At 48.3% G+C, this 17,502-nt stretch overlaps 1 protein-coding gene across 1 annotated transcript in view; it reads right to left on the bottom strand.

Moving 5' to 3' along the window:
• The window catches only part of LOC119975635 (lysosomal amino acid transporter 1 homolog), a 73,492-nt gene that overhangs the window by 45,874 nt on the left and 10,116 nt on the right, over positions 1–17,502 (bottom strand). The window contains exon 2 of the mRNA XM_038815420.1: positions 15,473–15,804. Within this exon, the coding sequence (XP_038671348.1) occupies positions 15,473–15,804 (332 nt within the window). The remainder of the gene's footprint in view (positions 1–15,472; positions 15,805–17,502) is intronic.

Here is a 17,502-nt window from a genome sequence, read left to right on the forward strand (position 1 = left end):
AGATTTTGTATCGCCCCGGCAAACTCAATGAGCCACCGACGTCCTTTCCTGAGGTACCTAAGCCAGCGCACAAGTAGACCGACTCCAGGCCCTGCACGACAGCCTTTGTCATCCGGGGGTCACACGACTGTACCACCTCGTCAAAGCTCGTAATCTGCCCTACTCCGTCGAGGAAGTACAGGCAGTCACCAGAGACTGCCAGGTCTGTGCGGAGTGCAAGCCGCACTTCTACCAGCCAGACCGTGGGCGCCTGGTGAAAGCCTCCTGCCCCTTTGAACGCCTCAGCGTGGATTTCAAAGGGCCCCTCCCCCCTCCACCGATTACAACACATATATCCTCAGTGTGGTTGTGAATACTCCAGATTTCCCTTCGCCATCCCATGCCCCGACATGACGTCTGCCACCGTCATCAAGGCCCTCAACACAATCTTCGCTCTGTTCGGATTCCCCGCCTACATCCACAGTGACAAGGGATCCTCATTCATGAGCGATGAGCTGCGTCAGTTCCTGCTCAGCAGGGGTATCGCCTCCAGAAGAATGACCAGCTGCAACCCCCGGGGAAATAGGCAGGTAGAGAGTGAGAACGGGACGGTTTGGAGGGCCGTCCAGCTGGCCCTACGGTCCAGAAACCTCCCAGCCGCTCGCTGGCACCAGAACCGCCAGCACCGACATCGCCGCCACCGTTACGTCGCTCCCAGCGAACCGTCAAAGCACCAGATCGACTTAACCTCTGACGGGCACCGGACTATCAAAATGGACATTCTTTTCCCCTCCCCACTGTAAATTATTTGCAAACCTGTATATAGTTCCACGCCAACCCCACCGGACTCATTTTTAACAGGGGGTGAATGTGGTGAACCACTGTGTGCACCTGTATTAGGGGATGTAAGGTAGGACCTGCACTACAGGTTCGCCAGTAGCCCCTGCCGGCTAGCTCCGCCCACAAGGAACCATATAAATATGCGTGTCCTCCTTCTGATCAGCCATTTCACCAGCTGCAGTAGGAGACCACGTATCTGACTGTAATAAAGCCACAGTTGTACCAATCTGAGTCTTTCGTGCAATTGATCGTGCATCAAGGAATATGAAGGTGAGTGTTTTTTTTTTTAGTTGTCACAGCTGGTGCTCTCTCTGTCTCTCCTGACTGGGAGAAGGGGCAATTTAGCATGGCTAATCGACCTAACTGCACCTTTTGGACTGTGGAAGGAAACCGGAGCACCCGGAGGAAATCCAAGCAAGACACGGGGCGAAAGTGCAAACTCCACACAGTCATCCGAGGATGGATTCAAACCCAGGTCCCTGGCAGTGTGAGGTAGCAGTGCTAACCACTGTGCCACTGTGCAATGTGCCACCGTGCCTCCCCAGATTGCTGAGGATGTAAATTCTGGCAAAGTAAATTCACTCACTGCCTGAATTGTTCAGGTGAGTAATTCTAAGATAGAGGCAATGGAATGTTACACCCTGTCTCAGAGACAGACATTTGAAAGGAAGAAACCATGCAAACGTGAACTCCATCTCCTGTAGAGATATTGGAAGCTGACAGTCATATTAGCAGGAATTATATCCTGTAAATTATGCCCTAGGCTGGGGGTTGTGGATTTTCACCTTCAAAGATGTGTACACAAAAGGCTGCGATTAAAAAGGCATTTGCAAAACCTGGTCTGTGTGGACGAGTGCTGGATGCGTCATTGAGGATCAATCTCCTGGAATAAGAGACCACAAACTTTGGGAGAAGGAAAGAAAGTAAAACACATTTACATTTACATAGCACCTTTCATAACCTCTGGAGATCTCAAATATGATTAAATACTTTTGGAACAGTAGTCACTGTAAAATATAGTCAATTTACCCACATTAAGCTCCCAGAAATAGTAACGGCAAAACAACTAAAAAAGAATATGTGAACAGTGAAACCTGTTCAAAGACACACAAATGAGAATGATGGCTTCGTAAAATTAAAAAACCAGTTGAGAAATAAAACATTTGACATCTAAACATGCATTAAGCATGAGGAAGTTTACAGAACACCACTGCATATGAAGTAAATGATTGAACAGTTATTATGAACTTCGAGTGATGTAGTAACAAAAGGGTGAATGACTGCAATGAATGAGGAAAAAGGATGTCAGGTACACTTCCAGAATGAGGCTGCAGAAAAGGATATGGACGCTTGTGTGATACTAAACTTTGAAACATTTTTTCTCTGCTTGGATGATGGCATACATTGCTGCATGTGAAACCAATTGGGCCAAAGTAATGTTTATTTACAAAGTAAAGAACCATATTTAGTTTAATTTTAAAGTCAGTATTTAATAATCTTAATCTTAATTACCTTTAATGTGCTCAAGAGTTCTGATACATGAATTTCCTTGAGTCAAACGTCTGGTTTTCTTCCCCCCTTTTCCCCTGTTTCCTTTCTCCCCTCCATTCCTAAAGGTCACAATTCATGCTGCCGTAGAGCTCCACATGCACTGGTATTCTCATACTTCACCCGTGATTGTTCTTCGTATGCCAAGCTGCACAATGAATGTCAACGAGCCCTTAAATCATTGCACTCATTACAAACAAACCCATTTGTGTCCTCCTCCAATTTACACAAGGACACGTCAGTAGAACCTCAGTAAAAGCAGAACTTTGGCTTCCTTTCCTAGTCATGACAGTAATGCTTGTTATAGTACACCCACCATTGCTCCAAATTAGCTGGACCAACACAGACAGGTTATGTCTTATTTATTAACATTTTATTTATCCATTGAGTCATTGTAAGAGGCAGCTCAAAATGTTCTGCCATTTGTATTCAGTGGTGGGTAAATATGGAGTAATATGACCTATTAATTTCTTTTTAGAGGAACAGAGGTCTGATGAGGTGCTCACCCAGCCCATAATAGTGTGCTGGATGCCTCCTTCCTCCTTTGCTCAACAAACTGTTTTTCCGCTTTTCTGCCTTTGCTCCATCTCCCTGTGACTTTACAGTCCGGGAGGGCTAGAACTGTAGGTCCCATGACAAGGAGCAAGTGATGCCATTCAGTGGTCTTTCAAAACCACATCACACCTTCCAAATATCCAGCACCACTCCCTTCGGACTGAAAGAACCTTTGCCAAATCCTACAATAACACATTACTTCCATTAACTCTGAAACAGAAAAGATAGTCAGGAACACTTCACGTGACGAAAGTTGAATGATAATGCTGTTGAATAGCACTGGTGGTGTGGGGCCCCAGGTGCAGCTGAATGCATGGTCAACTACGCATGGTTTGAAAAGCACATTAACAGGATCGGTAAGGTCCAAACGAGCAAGTCAAGTGCCAACTCAGTGTTAGAAATTGTGGTGATTGTCCCTTTAAGTGCAACACAGCACAGCAAGGATCACTTGGCCTGTGTGACCAATCGGGATGCAGAGTATGGAATCACACCATAGTGTGAAAGGCTCCTCGGTAGAGACATTTTGGGAGCTAGCTACAGCCATGAGGATACTGTGCAATTCTGATTAATAAATATCTTTTGTGTTCACAAATGAAATCAGTGAAAATGCATCTTTACAGAAACTGACTGGCATCATGATCTGCTGACTCTGGAGACTTCTGGGGCACGGATGGGGCACCCTTACTATTGCCTGTCAAAATATGGTGAATGTTGGGGCTGGTGCTAGAAATCGTTGCGAACAAACAGCCGGCAATTTTTTGTATCACTTGGTTCCTATGGTACTATGGAGCTAATTTTTCAGCTACTATCCATATCTACAGGTCAGCGTTTAACTATCATATAAAATAGGAGCAGGAGGAAGCCATTTTGCCCTTCGAACCTGCTCCGCCATTCATTATGATCATGGCTGATCATCCAACTCAATAGCCCAATCCCACCTTCCCCCTCTATCCTTTGATCCCCTTCGCCACAAGTGCTATATGTAATTGTTTCTTGAAAACATACGGGGAAGGGCAGCACGGTGGTGCAGTGGTTAGCATTGCTGCCTCATGGCGCCAGGTCCCAGGTTCGATCCCGGCTCTGGATCACTGTCCGTGTGGAGTTTGCACATTCTCCCCGTGTTTGCGTGGGTTTCACCCCCGCAACCCAAAAGATGTGCCGGGTAGGTGGATTTATAATGCTAAAATTGCCCCTTAATTTGAAAAAAATTAATTGCGTACTGTAAATTTAAAAAAATAAGAAACCATAGAGGGCTGGATTCTCCAATTCTGAGGTTATGTCCCCACACCGGAGTGGGAACTGTGGCAGGAAAACTGGCGCAAAACAGCCACCGATTCCCCGATTTGCTGGGGGCTAGCAGGACAGCAGTGTCGAGCACCCGGCTCAAGCTGCTGATATGCCCTGGAGAATTGCCGGGTCTGTGGCCACGCCTGTGCACGTGTGGATGCTGTTCAGTGACCCAGCCTGCGGAATAGTCCCCCGCTTCAGCCGGTTCGCGCGCTATGGACCGCCCCACCAGAGTGCCCCCAACCCCGAATAATGTACCTGCGGATCGGCCCTCCCCTGACTGTGGCAGTGTTGGACTGATTCCGCAGCCGCCATGTTGAGTTCCTGATGGATGAGACCACTTATGTCCCGTGCCGTCAGGAACTTGGCCGGTTAGGGACGGATCTTGGGGCCTCATGCGATGGCCTAAAGCCATCGATACGGCGCGCAGCGTAGTCTGTGAGTACATGACTTTGGAGGGGGCGGAGCATCGCGAAAGCGCACCACCCCCAATTCGGTGGTGAAACGTGATTCTCCGGCTGTTCGCCAAACTCGATTTCGGTGTCGGCGACTGGAGAATCCAGCCCACAATGTTTTGGCCTAAACTACTTTTTATGGTAGTGAATTCCACAGACTGGCCACTCTCTGGGTGAAGAAATTTCTCTCACTAAATCCTATGTCCCTGTATCTATTTGTGACCTCTTCTGTGAAGACAGAACCAAAGTATGTATTTAGTTGGTCAGCCATTTCTTTGTTCCCCATTATAAATCCATCTGTTTCTGACTGTAAGGGACCTACATTTGCCTTCTCCAATCTTTTTCTTTTCACATACCTATACAAAATTTTACAGTCAGTTTTATGTTCCCTGCAAGCTTACTCTCATATTCTATTTTCCCCTTCTTAATCAATCCCTTGCTTCTCCTTTTCTGAATTCTAAATGCTTCAAATCCTCAGATTAATTGTTTTTCTTGGCCAATTCGTATGCTTCTTCCTTGGATCTATTGCTGTCTCTAATTTCCCTTGTAAGGGATGGTTTGACCACCATTCCCATTTTACTTTTCTGCCAGACAGGAATAAACAGTTGTTGCCGTTCACCCATATACTCTTTGAATGTTTACCATTGTCTCCACCACCCTCACTTTCAGTAATGTTTCCCAATCTATCATAACCAACTCACACCTCATACCATCGTTTCCTTTAATAAGATTCAGAACCCCAGTCTCAGAATCAAATGCGTCACTCTCCATCTCAATGAAAAATTCTAATATGTTCTGGTCACTCATCTCAAGGGGTCTCACATAACTAGATTGCCAATGGTTCCTTTCTCATTACACAACACCCAGTTTAGGATGGCCTGTTCTACAGTTGTTCCTCAATGTATTGGTCCAGAAAACCATCCCATATACACCTCAGAAATTCTTCCACAATGGCATTGTGAATAATTTGATTCTCCCAATCTATATGCAGATTAAAATCATCCATAATTACAGTATTCCTTTATCACATGCATCTCTAATTTCCTGTTTAAAGCTATTCACAACATCACCACTACAGTTTGGGGGTCTACATATAACCCTTACTAATGTTTTTTGCCCCTTGGTGTTTCTCAGTTCTATCCATGCAGATTCCATGTTGTCAGAGCCAATATCCTTAATTTCCTCTTTAACCAGCAATACGGGCAGCACGGTAGCACAGTGGTTAGTACAGGTGCTTCACAGCTCCAGGGTCCCAGGTTCGATTCCCGGCTTGTCGGTAATTGTCTGTATGGAGTTTGCATGTTCTCCCCGTGTATGCTTGGGTTTCCTCCGGGTGCTCCGGTTTCCTCCCACAGTCCAAAGATGTGCAGGTTAGGTGGATTGGCCATGGTAAATTGCCCTTCGAGTCCAAAAAGGTTAGGTGGGGTTACTGGTGTGGGGATTAAGTAGGGTGCTCTTTCCAAGGGCCGATGCAGACTTGATGGGCCAAATGGCCTCCTCCTGCACAGTAAATTCTATGTTCTATGCCAACGCCTTTTCCTTTTTGCCTGTCCTTCCTAAATATGGACTACCCCTGGATGTTCAGTTTTCATCCCTGGCCACCCTACAGCCATATTTCCGTAATCCCGACTCGATCATATGATGCGACCATCAATTCACGCGAGACAAAGTTGAGGTGAACAGTGGCTTTAATCGACTAGAACAGTGCCTGCCTGCGACTGCTCTGCGAGTGAGAGCCACCTACAGGGCAGCTGCTCTTTATACCTCCCCTCAAGGGGGTGGAGCCAGGGGCAGAGCCCACAAGGGCACCAACATGATACATTCTGTGTAGTACAGTACAATGGTCCATAGGTGGAGCCCACATGGGCAACAGCGTGATACAATGTAATACAGTCGTAAATGGTTAGTACAATACGTTCACCACATTCACAGGTTCAGTCTGTCCAGCGCCCTGATCATGCGCTGTGATTGTCGGAGCTCTGGTATCGCAGCGGGCCGGGGTGTCAAACTCGTCGGTGCGGGCACAGGCGTGGACTCTGGGAGCGTGTCTTCAGGATCTTCATTCCTGTGGGTCGGCGAAGGGGGGAGGGAGTATAGGAAGGGGTGTGGAGGCCATGTAGGGGCAGGGACGCTGGTCAGTGTAGGTTGGGGGGGGGGATAGGTTGGGGTGGTGGTAGGGGAACCTGCGGGTGCCAGGTGCCGGAGGAAAACCGTATCCTGTTGGCCGTCGAGGTGTTCTACGTATGCATACTGGGGGTTGATGTGAAGGAGCTGAACCCTCTCGATAAGGGGGTCGGACTTATGGCTCCTTATGTGTTTGTGGAGTAGGACGGACCCTGGTGTCTTTAGCCAGGATGGAAGTGAGACCCCGGAGGTGCATTTTCTGGGGAAAACAAACAGGCGGTCATGAGGGGTCTCGTTCGTGGCTGTGCAAAGGAGTGACCTAATGGAGTGGAGTGCGTCGGGGAGGACCTCCTGCCAGTGGGAAACTGGGAGACTCCTAGACTATAGGGCCTGGAGGATGGCCTTCCAGACCGTCGTGTTCTCCCTCTCCACCTGCCCGTTTCCCCAGGGGTTGTAACTAGTAGTCCTGCTCGAGGCGATGCCCTTACCAAGCAGGTACTGATGCAGCTCGTCGCTCATAAACGAGGAGCCCCAGTCACTGTGGATGTAAGTGGGGAAACAGAATAAGGTAAAGATACTATGTAGGGCCTTGATGACGGTGGCCGCGGTCATGTCAGGGAAAGGGATTGCAAAGGGGAAGTGGGAGAACTCGTCAACAACGTTGAGGAAATACGTGTTGCGGTTGGTAGAGGGGAGGGGCCCTTTGAAGTCGACACTGAGGCGCTCAAAGGTCCGGGATGCCTTCACCAGGTGGTCCTTATCCAGTCGATAGAAGTGCGGCTTACACTCTGCGCAGATTTGGCAGTCCCTGGTCATGGCCCTGACCTCCTCGGTGGAGTAGGGCAGGTTGCGGGCCTTGATGTAGTGGAGAAGCCGGGTGACCCCCGGGTGGCAGAGGTCATTGTGGATGGCCCGGAGTCGGTCATTTTGTGTTTTGGCGCACGTGCCGCGGGACAGGGCATCTGGGGGCTCGTTTAGCTTCCCAGGACGATACACTATATCGTAATTATAGGTGGAGAGTTCGATCCTCCACCTCAAGATCTTATCGTTCTTGATCTTGCCTCGCTTTGTATTATCGAACATGAAGGCTACTGACCGTTGGTCGGTGACGAGGGTGCACCTTCTACCAGTGAGGTAGTGCCCCCAATGCCGTACAGCTTCCATGATGGCTTGGGCTTCTTTTTCAACTGGGGAGTGTCGAATTTCGGAGGCGTTGAGGTTAGGGGAGAAAAATGCTACTGGCCTGCCTGCCTGATTGAGGGTGGCGGTGAGGGCGACCTCTGACGCATCGCTCTACACCTGGAAGGGGACGGACTCAGCCACCGCGCGCATCGCGGCTTTAGCAATATCTGCCTTGATGCGGCTGAAGGCCTGGCGGGCCTCAGCTGCCAGTGGGAAGATGGTGACCTTGATCAGTGGGTGGGCTTTTTCCCCGTAGTCGTGGACCCACTGGGCGTAATAGGAAAAGAACCCGAGACACCTCTTCAGGGCCTTGGGGCAGTGGGGAAGAGGGAGCTGGAGGAGGGTGTGCTTACGGTCGAGGTCGGGCCCTAGAACTCCATTTTCCATGACGTAGCCGAGGATGTCTAGTCTGGTTGTGCGGAAAACGCATTTTTCCTTGTTGTAAGTGAGGTTGAGGGCTTAGGCGGTTTGGAGACATTTCTGGAGGTTGGCGTCGTGGTCCTGATGGTCGTGGCCGCAGATGGTGACATTGTTCAAGTACAGAAACGTGGCCTGCAGCCAGTACTGGTTCACCATTCGGTCCATCGTTCTTTGGAAGACCGAGACCCCGTTTGTGACGCAGAAGGGGACCCGGAGGAAGTGGAAGAGGCGGCCGTCTGCCTCAAAGGCCGTGTAGTGGCGGTCCTCTGGGCGGATTTGGAGCTGGTGGTATGCGGACTTCAGATCCACCGTAGAGAAGACTCGGTAGTGTGCGATCTGGTTAACCATGTCCGCTATCCGGGGGATGGGGGTACGCCTCGAGGTGCGTGTACTGGTTTATGGTCTGGCTGTGGTCTACAACCATCCAATTCTTTTCACTGGTCCTGACGAGCACCACCTGAGCTCTCCAGGGGCTATTACTGGCCCCGATGATCCCTTCCCACAAGAGTCACTGGGCCTCGGACCTGATAAAAGTCCTGTCCTGGATACTGTACCGCCTGGTTCTGGTGGCAACTGGGTTACAGTTGGCGGTGAGATTTGCGAAGAGCGGGGGAGGGTCGACCTTCAGGGTCACCAGGCTACATACGGTGAGCAGGGGGTAGGGGCCCGCCGAACTTCAGGGTTAGGCTTCTGAGGTTGCACTGGAAATCCAGTCCCAACAGGAGAGGAGCGCAGAGATCGAGGAGTACATATAGTTTGAAATTGGCGTACTTGGAGCCCTGTATCGCGAGGTTTGCGAAAGTGTACCCCCGGATCTGCACTGAATGTGATCCGGAAGCGAGGGAGATTGTTTGAAGTGCAGGGAAGGTTTTGAGCGAGCAGCGCCTTACTGAGTCTGGGTGAATGAAGCTCTCCGTGCTCCCGGAGTCAAACAGGCAAGGTGTTTCGTGTCTATTGACCCGGACGTTCATCATGGAGTTCCGGAGGTGTTTTGGTCGTGACTGGTCAAGATGGTTGTCCCCGTTGGTTGCACGCGTCGGGCGGTGTTGCAGATGGCGGCCAAGATGGCGGCCCCTATCGGTCGCACGTGTCGGGCAGCGAGGAAAATGGCATCCAAGATGGCGGCCCCCATGGGTCGCACATGGCGGGCTGCGTGGGAGACGCGGCCAAGATGGCGGCCCCCGTGAATCGCACGTGTTGTCTGGGTTGAAGATGGCTGCCCCCAAGGATGACAACACGAGGCAAGTGACGCATCCGGAGGGGGCATAGCCGGATGGCACGCAGCCATACTGCGGGGTCTGCGGGCCTGTGAGTCCGAGAGTCAGGCTTGTGATTTGGAGGATTTGGACCTGGCCAGGCAAACTTTGGCGAAGTGTCCCTTTTTGCCGCAGTCGCTGCAGTTCGCGTTCCGAGCTGGGCAGTGCTGCCTGGGGTGCTGGTGCTGGCCGCAGAAATAGCAGGGTAGCCCCCCGGGTTGGGCGGGCAGCCGCGCGGCACAGGCCTGGGATAGCCTCTGTTTGGGGGTCCACGAGGGGGTCGCGTGATCAGACGGGAACGCGTTGAGGCTTTGGAACACTACTTCTAGGGAGGTGGCTAGTTTTACCGTCTCTTCTAGGTTGAAGGCGCCTTTCTCGAGTAGGTGCTGTCTGACGTAGTTGGACCTGACACCAGCCACGTAGGCGTCCCGGACGAGCGAGTTCTATATGTTGAGAGGCCGTGACGGCCTGGTAGTTGCAGCTTCGCGCGAGGACTTTGAGGTTGCGTAGGAACTCCTCCAGCGATTCCCCGAGGCATTGGCGTCGAGTGGTGAGGAGATGCCGCACGTACACTTCATTCATCGGCATTACGTATCGGTGCTTCAGCATCGCGAGGCCGTCCGCGTATGTGGAGGCTTCCTTGAGTTGTACAGAGATTTGATGGCTCACCCGGGCGTGGAGGAGGCTCAGCTTCTGTTTATCGGTGACAGAGGGCAAGGAGGAGGTGGCAAGGTAGGCCTCAAAACATTGGAGCCATTGTGAAAAAATCCCTTTGGCTTCCGCGGCCTGTGGGTCAAGTTCCAGTCGGTCAGGTTTGAGGGCTGATTCCATTGCGGTGTTTTAGTCGATTAAATTGATGCGACCATCAACTCATGCGAGACGGAGAGTTGAAGTGAACAGTGGCTTTAATCGACTAGAACAGTGCCTGCCTGTGACTGCTCTGCTACTGAGAGCCGCCTACAGGGCTTCTGCTCTTTATACCTCTCCTCGAGGAGGCAGAGCCAGGGGCAGAGCCCACAAAGGCACCAACATGATATACTCCGTGTAGTACAGTACAATGGTCCATAGGTGGAGCCTACATGGGCAACAGCGTGATACAATGTAATACAGTGGTGAATGATTAGTACAATATGTTTACTACAAATTATCCATTTGTAGCGCTAACAATTATACTCAAAGCCGAGAGACTGGTTCAATAGAGGCTTTATTGTTGTACGATGTTGTCCGTCCATCTGCAACCGTAGACTAAGGGTCTGAGCAGCTCTCATACATTTATACATAAGCTCCCTGTGGGCGGAGCTAGCCGGCAGGGGCTTACCGGAGGAACCTGTATTACAGGTACAGGCATACATCCCCCTACTGCAGTACACATAACTACAGTGGTTATCTCACCACACCGTTTATATCTATTTGCGTGATGAATTCATCCACTTTATTGTGAATGTTCAGCGCATTAAGGCACAAAGCTTGTAGGCTTGTCATTTTAACATTACTTGTCCCATTCCCAAAGTTTTCCACCGTGGCCCTGAATAAAGCTGGGCCTTAGTTTCTGTGTCTATCATGTTTCTTATTCTCCTTCCTGCCTTTTGTTTTTGAGCTTGATTTCTCCTCCTCCAACTCTTTGTTAGGTTTCCATCCCCCTGCCATTTTAGTTTAAATCTTCCACAGCCACTCTCACAGATACTCCGCCTTGATCTGTGTTTTGTGTTTATGTTTGCTTGGCCACAGGAATCATGTGATCCAATTCAATTTGGAAACTTTGATTCATCCCTCCAGTGTCCTGATTGACCCAAGGGAACCATGTAACTTGGAGGTAGAGACTGCAAATTAAAGGAATTGGATGGAAATGGAGTCAAGGTAGCTGTGGATATCAGTGAGCTTATAGAGGATATTGGTTTACAGTACGTGCTAGCAACATGTTTTCTCTTATCATTTACAGCCCCTCTGCACCCACCATTTAACATGTCAGGACTGTGGCCCTTCATCAGGACTAGGAAGAGTCAGAAATTCAATAGATTGTAAGTAAAGGACAAAAGATAAATCACTTGTTTGCATGGTTTACCCAAAACAACCTCTCGCTAAATGTCGGAAAGACCAAGGAACTGATCATTGACTTTGGGAAGCATAGCACGACACATACTCCCTCTGCATCAATGGCTCCGAAGTGGAGATGATCAATTGCTTTAAGTTCCGGGGTCAATATCACCAACAGTCTGTCTTGGTCCACCCATGTTGATGCAACAGTCAAGAAAGCCCAACAATGTCTCTACTTCCTACGAAAGCTAAAGAAATTTGGCATGTCTGCATCGACTCTCACAAACTTCTACAGATGTACCATAGAGAGCATCCTATCCAGCTGCATCACAGCTTGGTATGGCAACTGCTCGGCCCAAGATTGCAAGAAACTGCAGAGTGTGGTGAACTCAGCCCAGGGCATCACACAAGCTTGCCACCCTCACATTGATTCTGTATACACCTCCCGCTGCCTCAGGAAGGCAGACAGCATGATCAGACACCCCTCCCACCAAGGCTTTGCCCTCTTCCAGACCCTTCAATCAGGCAGAAGGTACAGAAGTCTGAAGACTCGCACATCCAGACATAGGAACAGCTTCTTCCCCACAGCTGCAAGACTCCTCAATGACTTCCCCTCGGACTGATCTGCTCCCTGTAAGAACACGATTCACGATGCCCTATGCTGCTCTTGCTCATGTATTTGTTTTGTTTGGCGTCTTGTTCCGCTCTGTAACCAATCACCGTTTGTTGATGTTCCATTTGTCAATATTCTCTGTTGATTATTATTTTTGTCTACTATGTAGACTCGGCCGCAGAAAATTACTTTTCACTGTACTTCGGTACATGTGACAATAAATCAAATCAAAATCAAATGAAATCAAAAGGAGGACTAAGATTGAAGCCAGTAGATATTAAATGACAATAGGAGTTGGTGGTACAGGGCCAAGGGGAGGAGTAATGGAACAAAAAGGAAACAAAATTACTGTAAGGAGGGTAGTAATGGACTCCAATATGATAGAAACAGACTGTGGACTAGGGGAACATGTGGCAGATGATATTGAATGTAGAAAAGTGTGAAGTGATATATTTTGGTGGGAAGAAATAGGAAAAGCAATACAAAATAAAGGATAGTGTCTAGAGGAGGTATAAATGGCAGAAGGTTGAACAGCTGCCGACCCAAAGAAAGAAAGCAAAAAACAAAGCAGTAAAATCAACCTACATAAAATAACAAAACAATGTAAGGAGGTTATGGTCTGAACTGTTGAACTCAGCATTGAGTCTGTAAGACTGTTAAGTGCCTAATTGATTGATGAGGTACTGTTTCTCGAGCTGGCTTTGACCTCCATTGTGAATGTTAGGAGGGCATAAGGATTTCTTCAGGAAATCATCTGACTGAACCTTCTCTGAACTGCTTCTACTGCAAATATATCCCCCTTTAAATAAAGGAGACCAAAACTGTCTACTCTCCAAATGTAGTCTCACTGAGGCCCAGCGCAGATTTAGCGATAGCTCCTTGATTTTAAACTCGAGTCCCATTGCAACAAAGACCAACATTCCATTTGACTCCCCAAGCACTTGCTGTACCTGCATGATGACCTTTTGTGATTCATGTACTGGGTCACCCAGATCCCTCTGGATCACAGATTTGGCAGTCTCTCTGTATCTAAATAATACTTTGTTTTTTCCATTCTCCGGCCAAAGTGGACATGCTGACATTTTCCCACTCCTTTTTAAAATCTAAGTTAAAACTTAGACTTGGATGTGCAGGGTACAATTTCAAAATTTGCATATTACACAAAACTTGGATGCATTGTGACCCGTGTGGTGATGGACCTTAAAGGAGACATAGACAGGTTGGTGGTATAGGCGGGCAAATAGCAGCTAAAATTTTATACAGAGAAGTGTGAAGTGATACATTCTAGTAGGAAGAATGAGGAAAGATATAATAAAAGGGATACAGTGCTCAGAAGAGGTGCAGGAGTAGAGGGACCTGGATATATGTGCACAAATCATTGAAGATAGCAGGGCAAGATGCAAAAATTACTAGTAAGGCGCACAGCATCCTGGGCTTTCCAAATAGAAGCATAACGTGCAAAGTTATGGACTAGAAATTTGTACCCCCCTCACCTCCGGTTCTGAGGCCGGGGGAGTGGGAGTGAGGGAGGGGTGGAGAAGCGGGTGCAGGAAGCGTTAAATAGCCCGGACAGGATTCCCTGCAGGTTCCTTCCTGTCCTGCGCCACTCATAATTTTATGGTGGGGAAGACAAGGACCTCGGATGGAAGGCCACCTGCACCCCCATGCACCATTCCCTTTTTCCTGCCCAGTTTCAATTTTTAAGCAGGTGCAGGGCAGAAAACTGAAAAGATTTTCACCCTTGATCTCGGCAGGAAGGGTAGCGGCACCTCAATCTGAAGAGATCTCCCTCCCCCCCCCGCAACCCCCCGCCCCACCTGCCTACCCCATCCCCCTTCCCAACAGCCAAGGCAGACGTGCAGTCCTGAGATGTAATCTCAGGCATGGTGCTGCAAGGAGAGCTGACTGCCAATCGGATTGACCGACAGCTCTCCAAGGCTGGACTTTTGTCCAAGTGAGGACGGGCGTCCTGCCTGCTGCCAAGCGAAGCTCAATCGAGCATGAAATTGCAACAGGCTTGTAGGCATGCCTTCCCCACTGACTCTCAGGATGATGGGCTCCGGGCATTCACCATCCTAAAAATTCAGGCTGTGGTGAACATTTAAAGGACACTGGTTCAAACTCAACTGGATTACCGTGTTCAATTCTGGGAATTTTAGCAAGAATGAGAAGAGGCTGCAGAAAAGAGTTTGAGAATGGTTCCGGGATGAGAGACATAGATAGATTGGAGAAGCTGGGGCTGTTCTCTTTAAAGAAGAGAAGGTTGAGAGGTGAACCGATAGAGAGGTTTAAAGTAATGCGGGGTCTGGACAGAGCAGATGGTGAGGAACTGATCCCATCGGTGGCAGGATTGAGTACCAGAGGACACAAATATACGATGACCAGCAAAAGAACCAGAGACAACTTTAGGAGAAACATTCTATAGAGCGAGTGTGCAGGACTTGGAATGCACTTCCTGACACGTCAGTGACGATAGATTCAATCGTGGCATTTAAAAGGGAATTGGATAATTGTTTGATGAGGAAAATGTTGGAGGGCCATGGTTGGAGGGGAATAGGTGTGACTAACCAAGTTGCAAACAGGCAGCATGGAAACAACAGGCTGAATGGCCTTCTTCTGTGCTATAACCATCCAGTGATTCTTCGACTAGCTGATTCCAGTGCATTCCACAGCTCAGCTATTTGTGAGAAATTGGGTGAAATCCCGTTATTTCAAATGACCGAACCAGACGGATACTCAGCTCAGACACAGAAACAGATCTTTCTTGCTTTGTATTTGTCACCTTCTGAGCAAACACCGCAAGATCTATTACTAAATATACACTATATAAATTACACTGACCTAATTATTGTACAGTAAGCATCACATTTGACCATTAGAAATGCTTAACTCACACAATGACAATTACAGTCATTGATGCAGAGGTTCAAAAACCATTTAACCTTAAAGCACAGAGAAGATTTATAGTACCTTTTTGTACAATTGGGAGCTATCCATTATTTTACACTGGCTAGTGGCACCATAGCAACAAATAGCTTTTCTGTAATAAATATGTTTCAACTTCTGCAATCAAATCAATGTATTTTTAGAATCTTAGAAAACGAATCAACGTAATAACACTCGTGAGGTTAAAAATGTACAGCGGTGTTGTGGATTCATGGCTTTTGTTAAAAACTTACGGTAGGGCAGCAAAAAGAAAACAGCCAATCGAGGCAAGTCCTAGAGTGGCACTCCAGAATTCCCACAGATTCTGTACACATTCTTCCATCAGAGAGGCTATCCAGGTTTCATTCTCACATAACAGACCATTCGTTTCCACAGTGACATTGGGTTCATGGTGGTTCCTCAGAGACTGGAGTAAAACTCTCATGATACAGGCACAGGGAAACTGGAGATAGGCGACTACAATATCCTGGACCTGGAACTTGAGACAGGAATTTGTTGCTTTATGGTTGGCCACTGAGATCTTATCAGTGGAACGGATCCTGGTGCAGTTCCACCATGAGTCACACTGAAAAAAAAATGTCTTCGCATTAGTTGAGTTTAAAAGTTTGACTTGACTAAAATGTTATTCATGAAAAATCACTGTTGGGGCCAAATCATCAAATGGGTAAATGATCTTCTGCTGCTCCCACAAAAATGTAGAAAGGGAAGCTTCGCTCACAGATAGGAACAAAAATGCCCGAAAAGCCTGTTTAAAGTACCTGCTTTAGAATTACTTAGAAAACAATAATTCAAAAATGGGTCATCTGACATAATCAGCCTGTAGTTACGTTTGTTTTTCACCCTTAAATCCGATGTGCCTGGCACTATTCTCATTCCTTCAAACACCTATCCAGCCCATTATGGAATGCTGATGTGGGCCTGGTGTTTGGGGGAGTTGGAATGACTCCGCTCCTCATTGAAAACGGCGCCGAGGCCCCAAATCCGAGAGTCCTGTCCCCATATTTTGCACAAACTATTGGGGGGAGGGGGCCGGGGAAACTTTGGCAGAGCCAATTTCTCACATGCATATTTCACAGAAGTGACGGCACATTTAAAAGTGTAGCTAACTGCACGCAGAAGCGATTTGCTGAACTTGATTCCTGTGACTGATAACTTTGTGCAAAGGTCGTCAAGCTAGCAGAAAAAGGTCTTTGGAGACTGCCAAAAATGTAAAGGTCAACCATTCCAAACACAGGTGTGTGGCTGACACCCAAGGGAGTTGGAGGGTGGGTCCTGTGACCTTGGACGGACATATCTCTTTGGCCTTTCTGACTCGGCCATCCAGATGGGAATGAAGTGGGATAACTGAAATGATTTTGTATCAAGATTGAAACATTCAGGGAGTCATTACGCTCCAGGTATTGACAAACCTCTTGAAAGCAAAAGGCGAGGTAACAGGGAACATCTGGGTTGTCCCACTCATTGATTGGGTTATGTGACGTATGCGCTAAATCAACATCAGTAATTGAGGGCTGTACCAAACAATATCAGAACCAAGTTCTATATATTGTAACACAGGCTTTGCATTGCTGACAGATCGCTTTGAAAGCAACCAGGATAAATCAGATCACTCCAGCATGCGCTTTAATTAAAGGACGAGAATCTCTGGAAAGATTTCTAAATGTGGTAGCGAGCGGGAATTGCCGCGAGCTTCCCGACTCTTGGCCCAGCGAGGCCGGCAACGCAATTCAACGTTAACTGGTCCACTTAATAATAATAATAAACACTTATTGTCACAAGTAGGCTTCAATGAAGTTACTGTGAAAAGCCCCTAGTCGCCACATTCCGGCGCCTGTCCGGGGAGGCTGGTACGGGAATTGAACCTGCGCTGCTGACAATGTTCTGCATTATAAGCCATCGAGGCCTCAGGGGTTTCTCACCAGAAATGAAGGCTCATCAGCTGATTCACCAGCACTATGCTTGCCAGTCCCCCCCGCTAACAAGGTCGAGCAGCATTTAAACTGCACTTACTCAGCCAACCCCAGGAGCTCGCAACAATGACATCGTGGAGACCAGCCCCAAGATTCGGGGATGCTGACCTCGGGAGGCTACTAGACATGGTGGAGACCAGGAGGGAGAGTGGGGAATTGGATTACACATGAAACACCCTTGTGCACAACCAGTAGGATGACTCTATCGCTCTATTCTGCATTGCGAGCCGACCTCCTAATCCTTGGCCCATCTCTCCAGGCATCCCCCTGTCTCTGGGTACACTACATGCAGG

Source organism: Scyliorhinus canicula, chromosome 13 (assembly GCF_902713615.1).
Source record: "Scyliorhinus canicula chromosome 13, sScyCan1.1, whole genome shotgun sequence".
Classification (NCBI taxonomy): domain Eukaryota; kingdom Metazoa; phylum Chordata; class Chondrichthyes; order Carcharhiniformes; family Scyliorhinidae; genus Scyliorhinus; species Scyliorhinus canicula.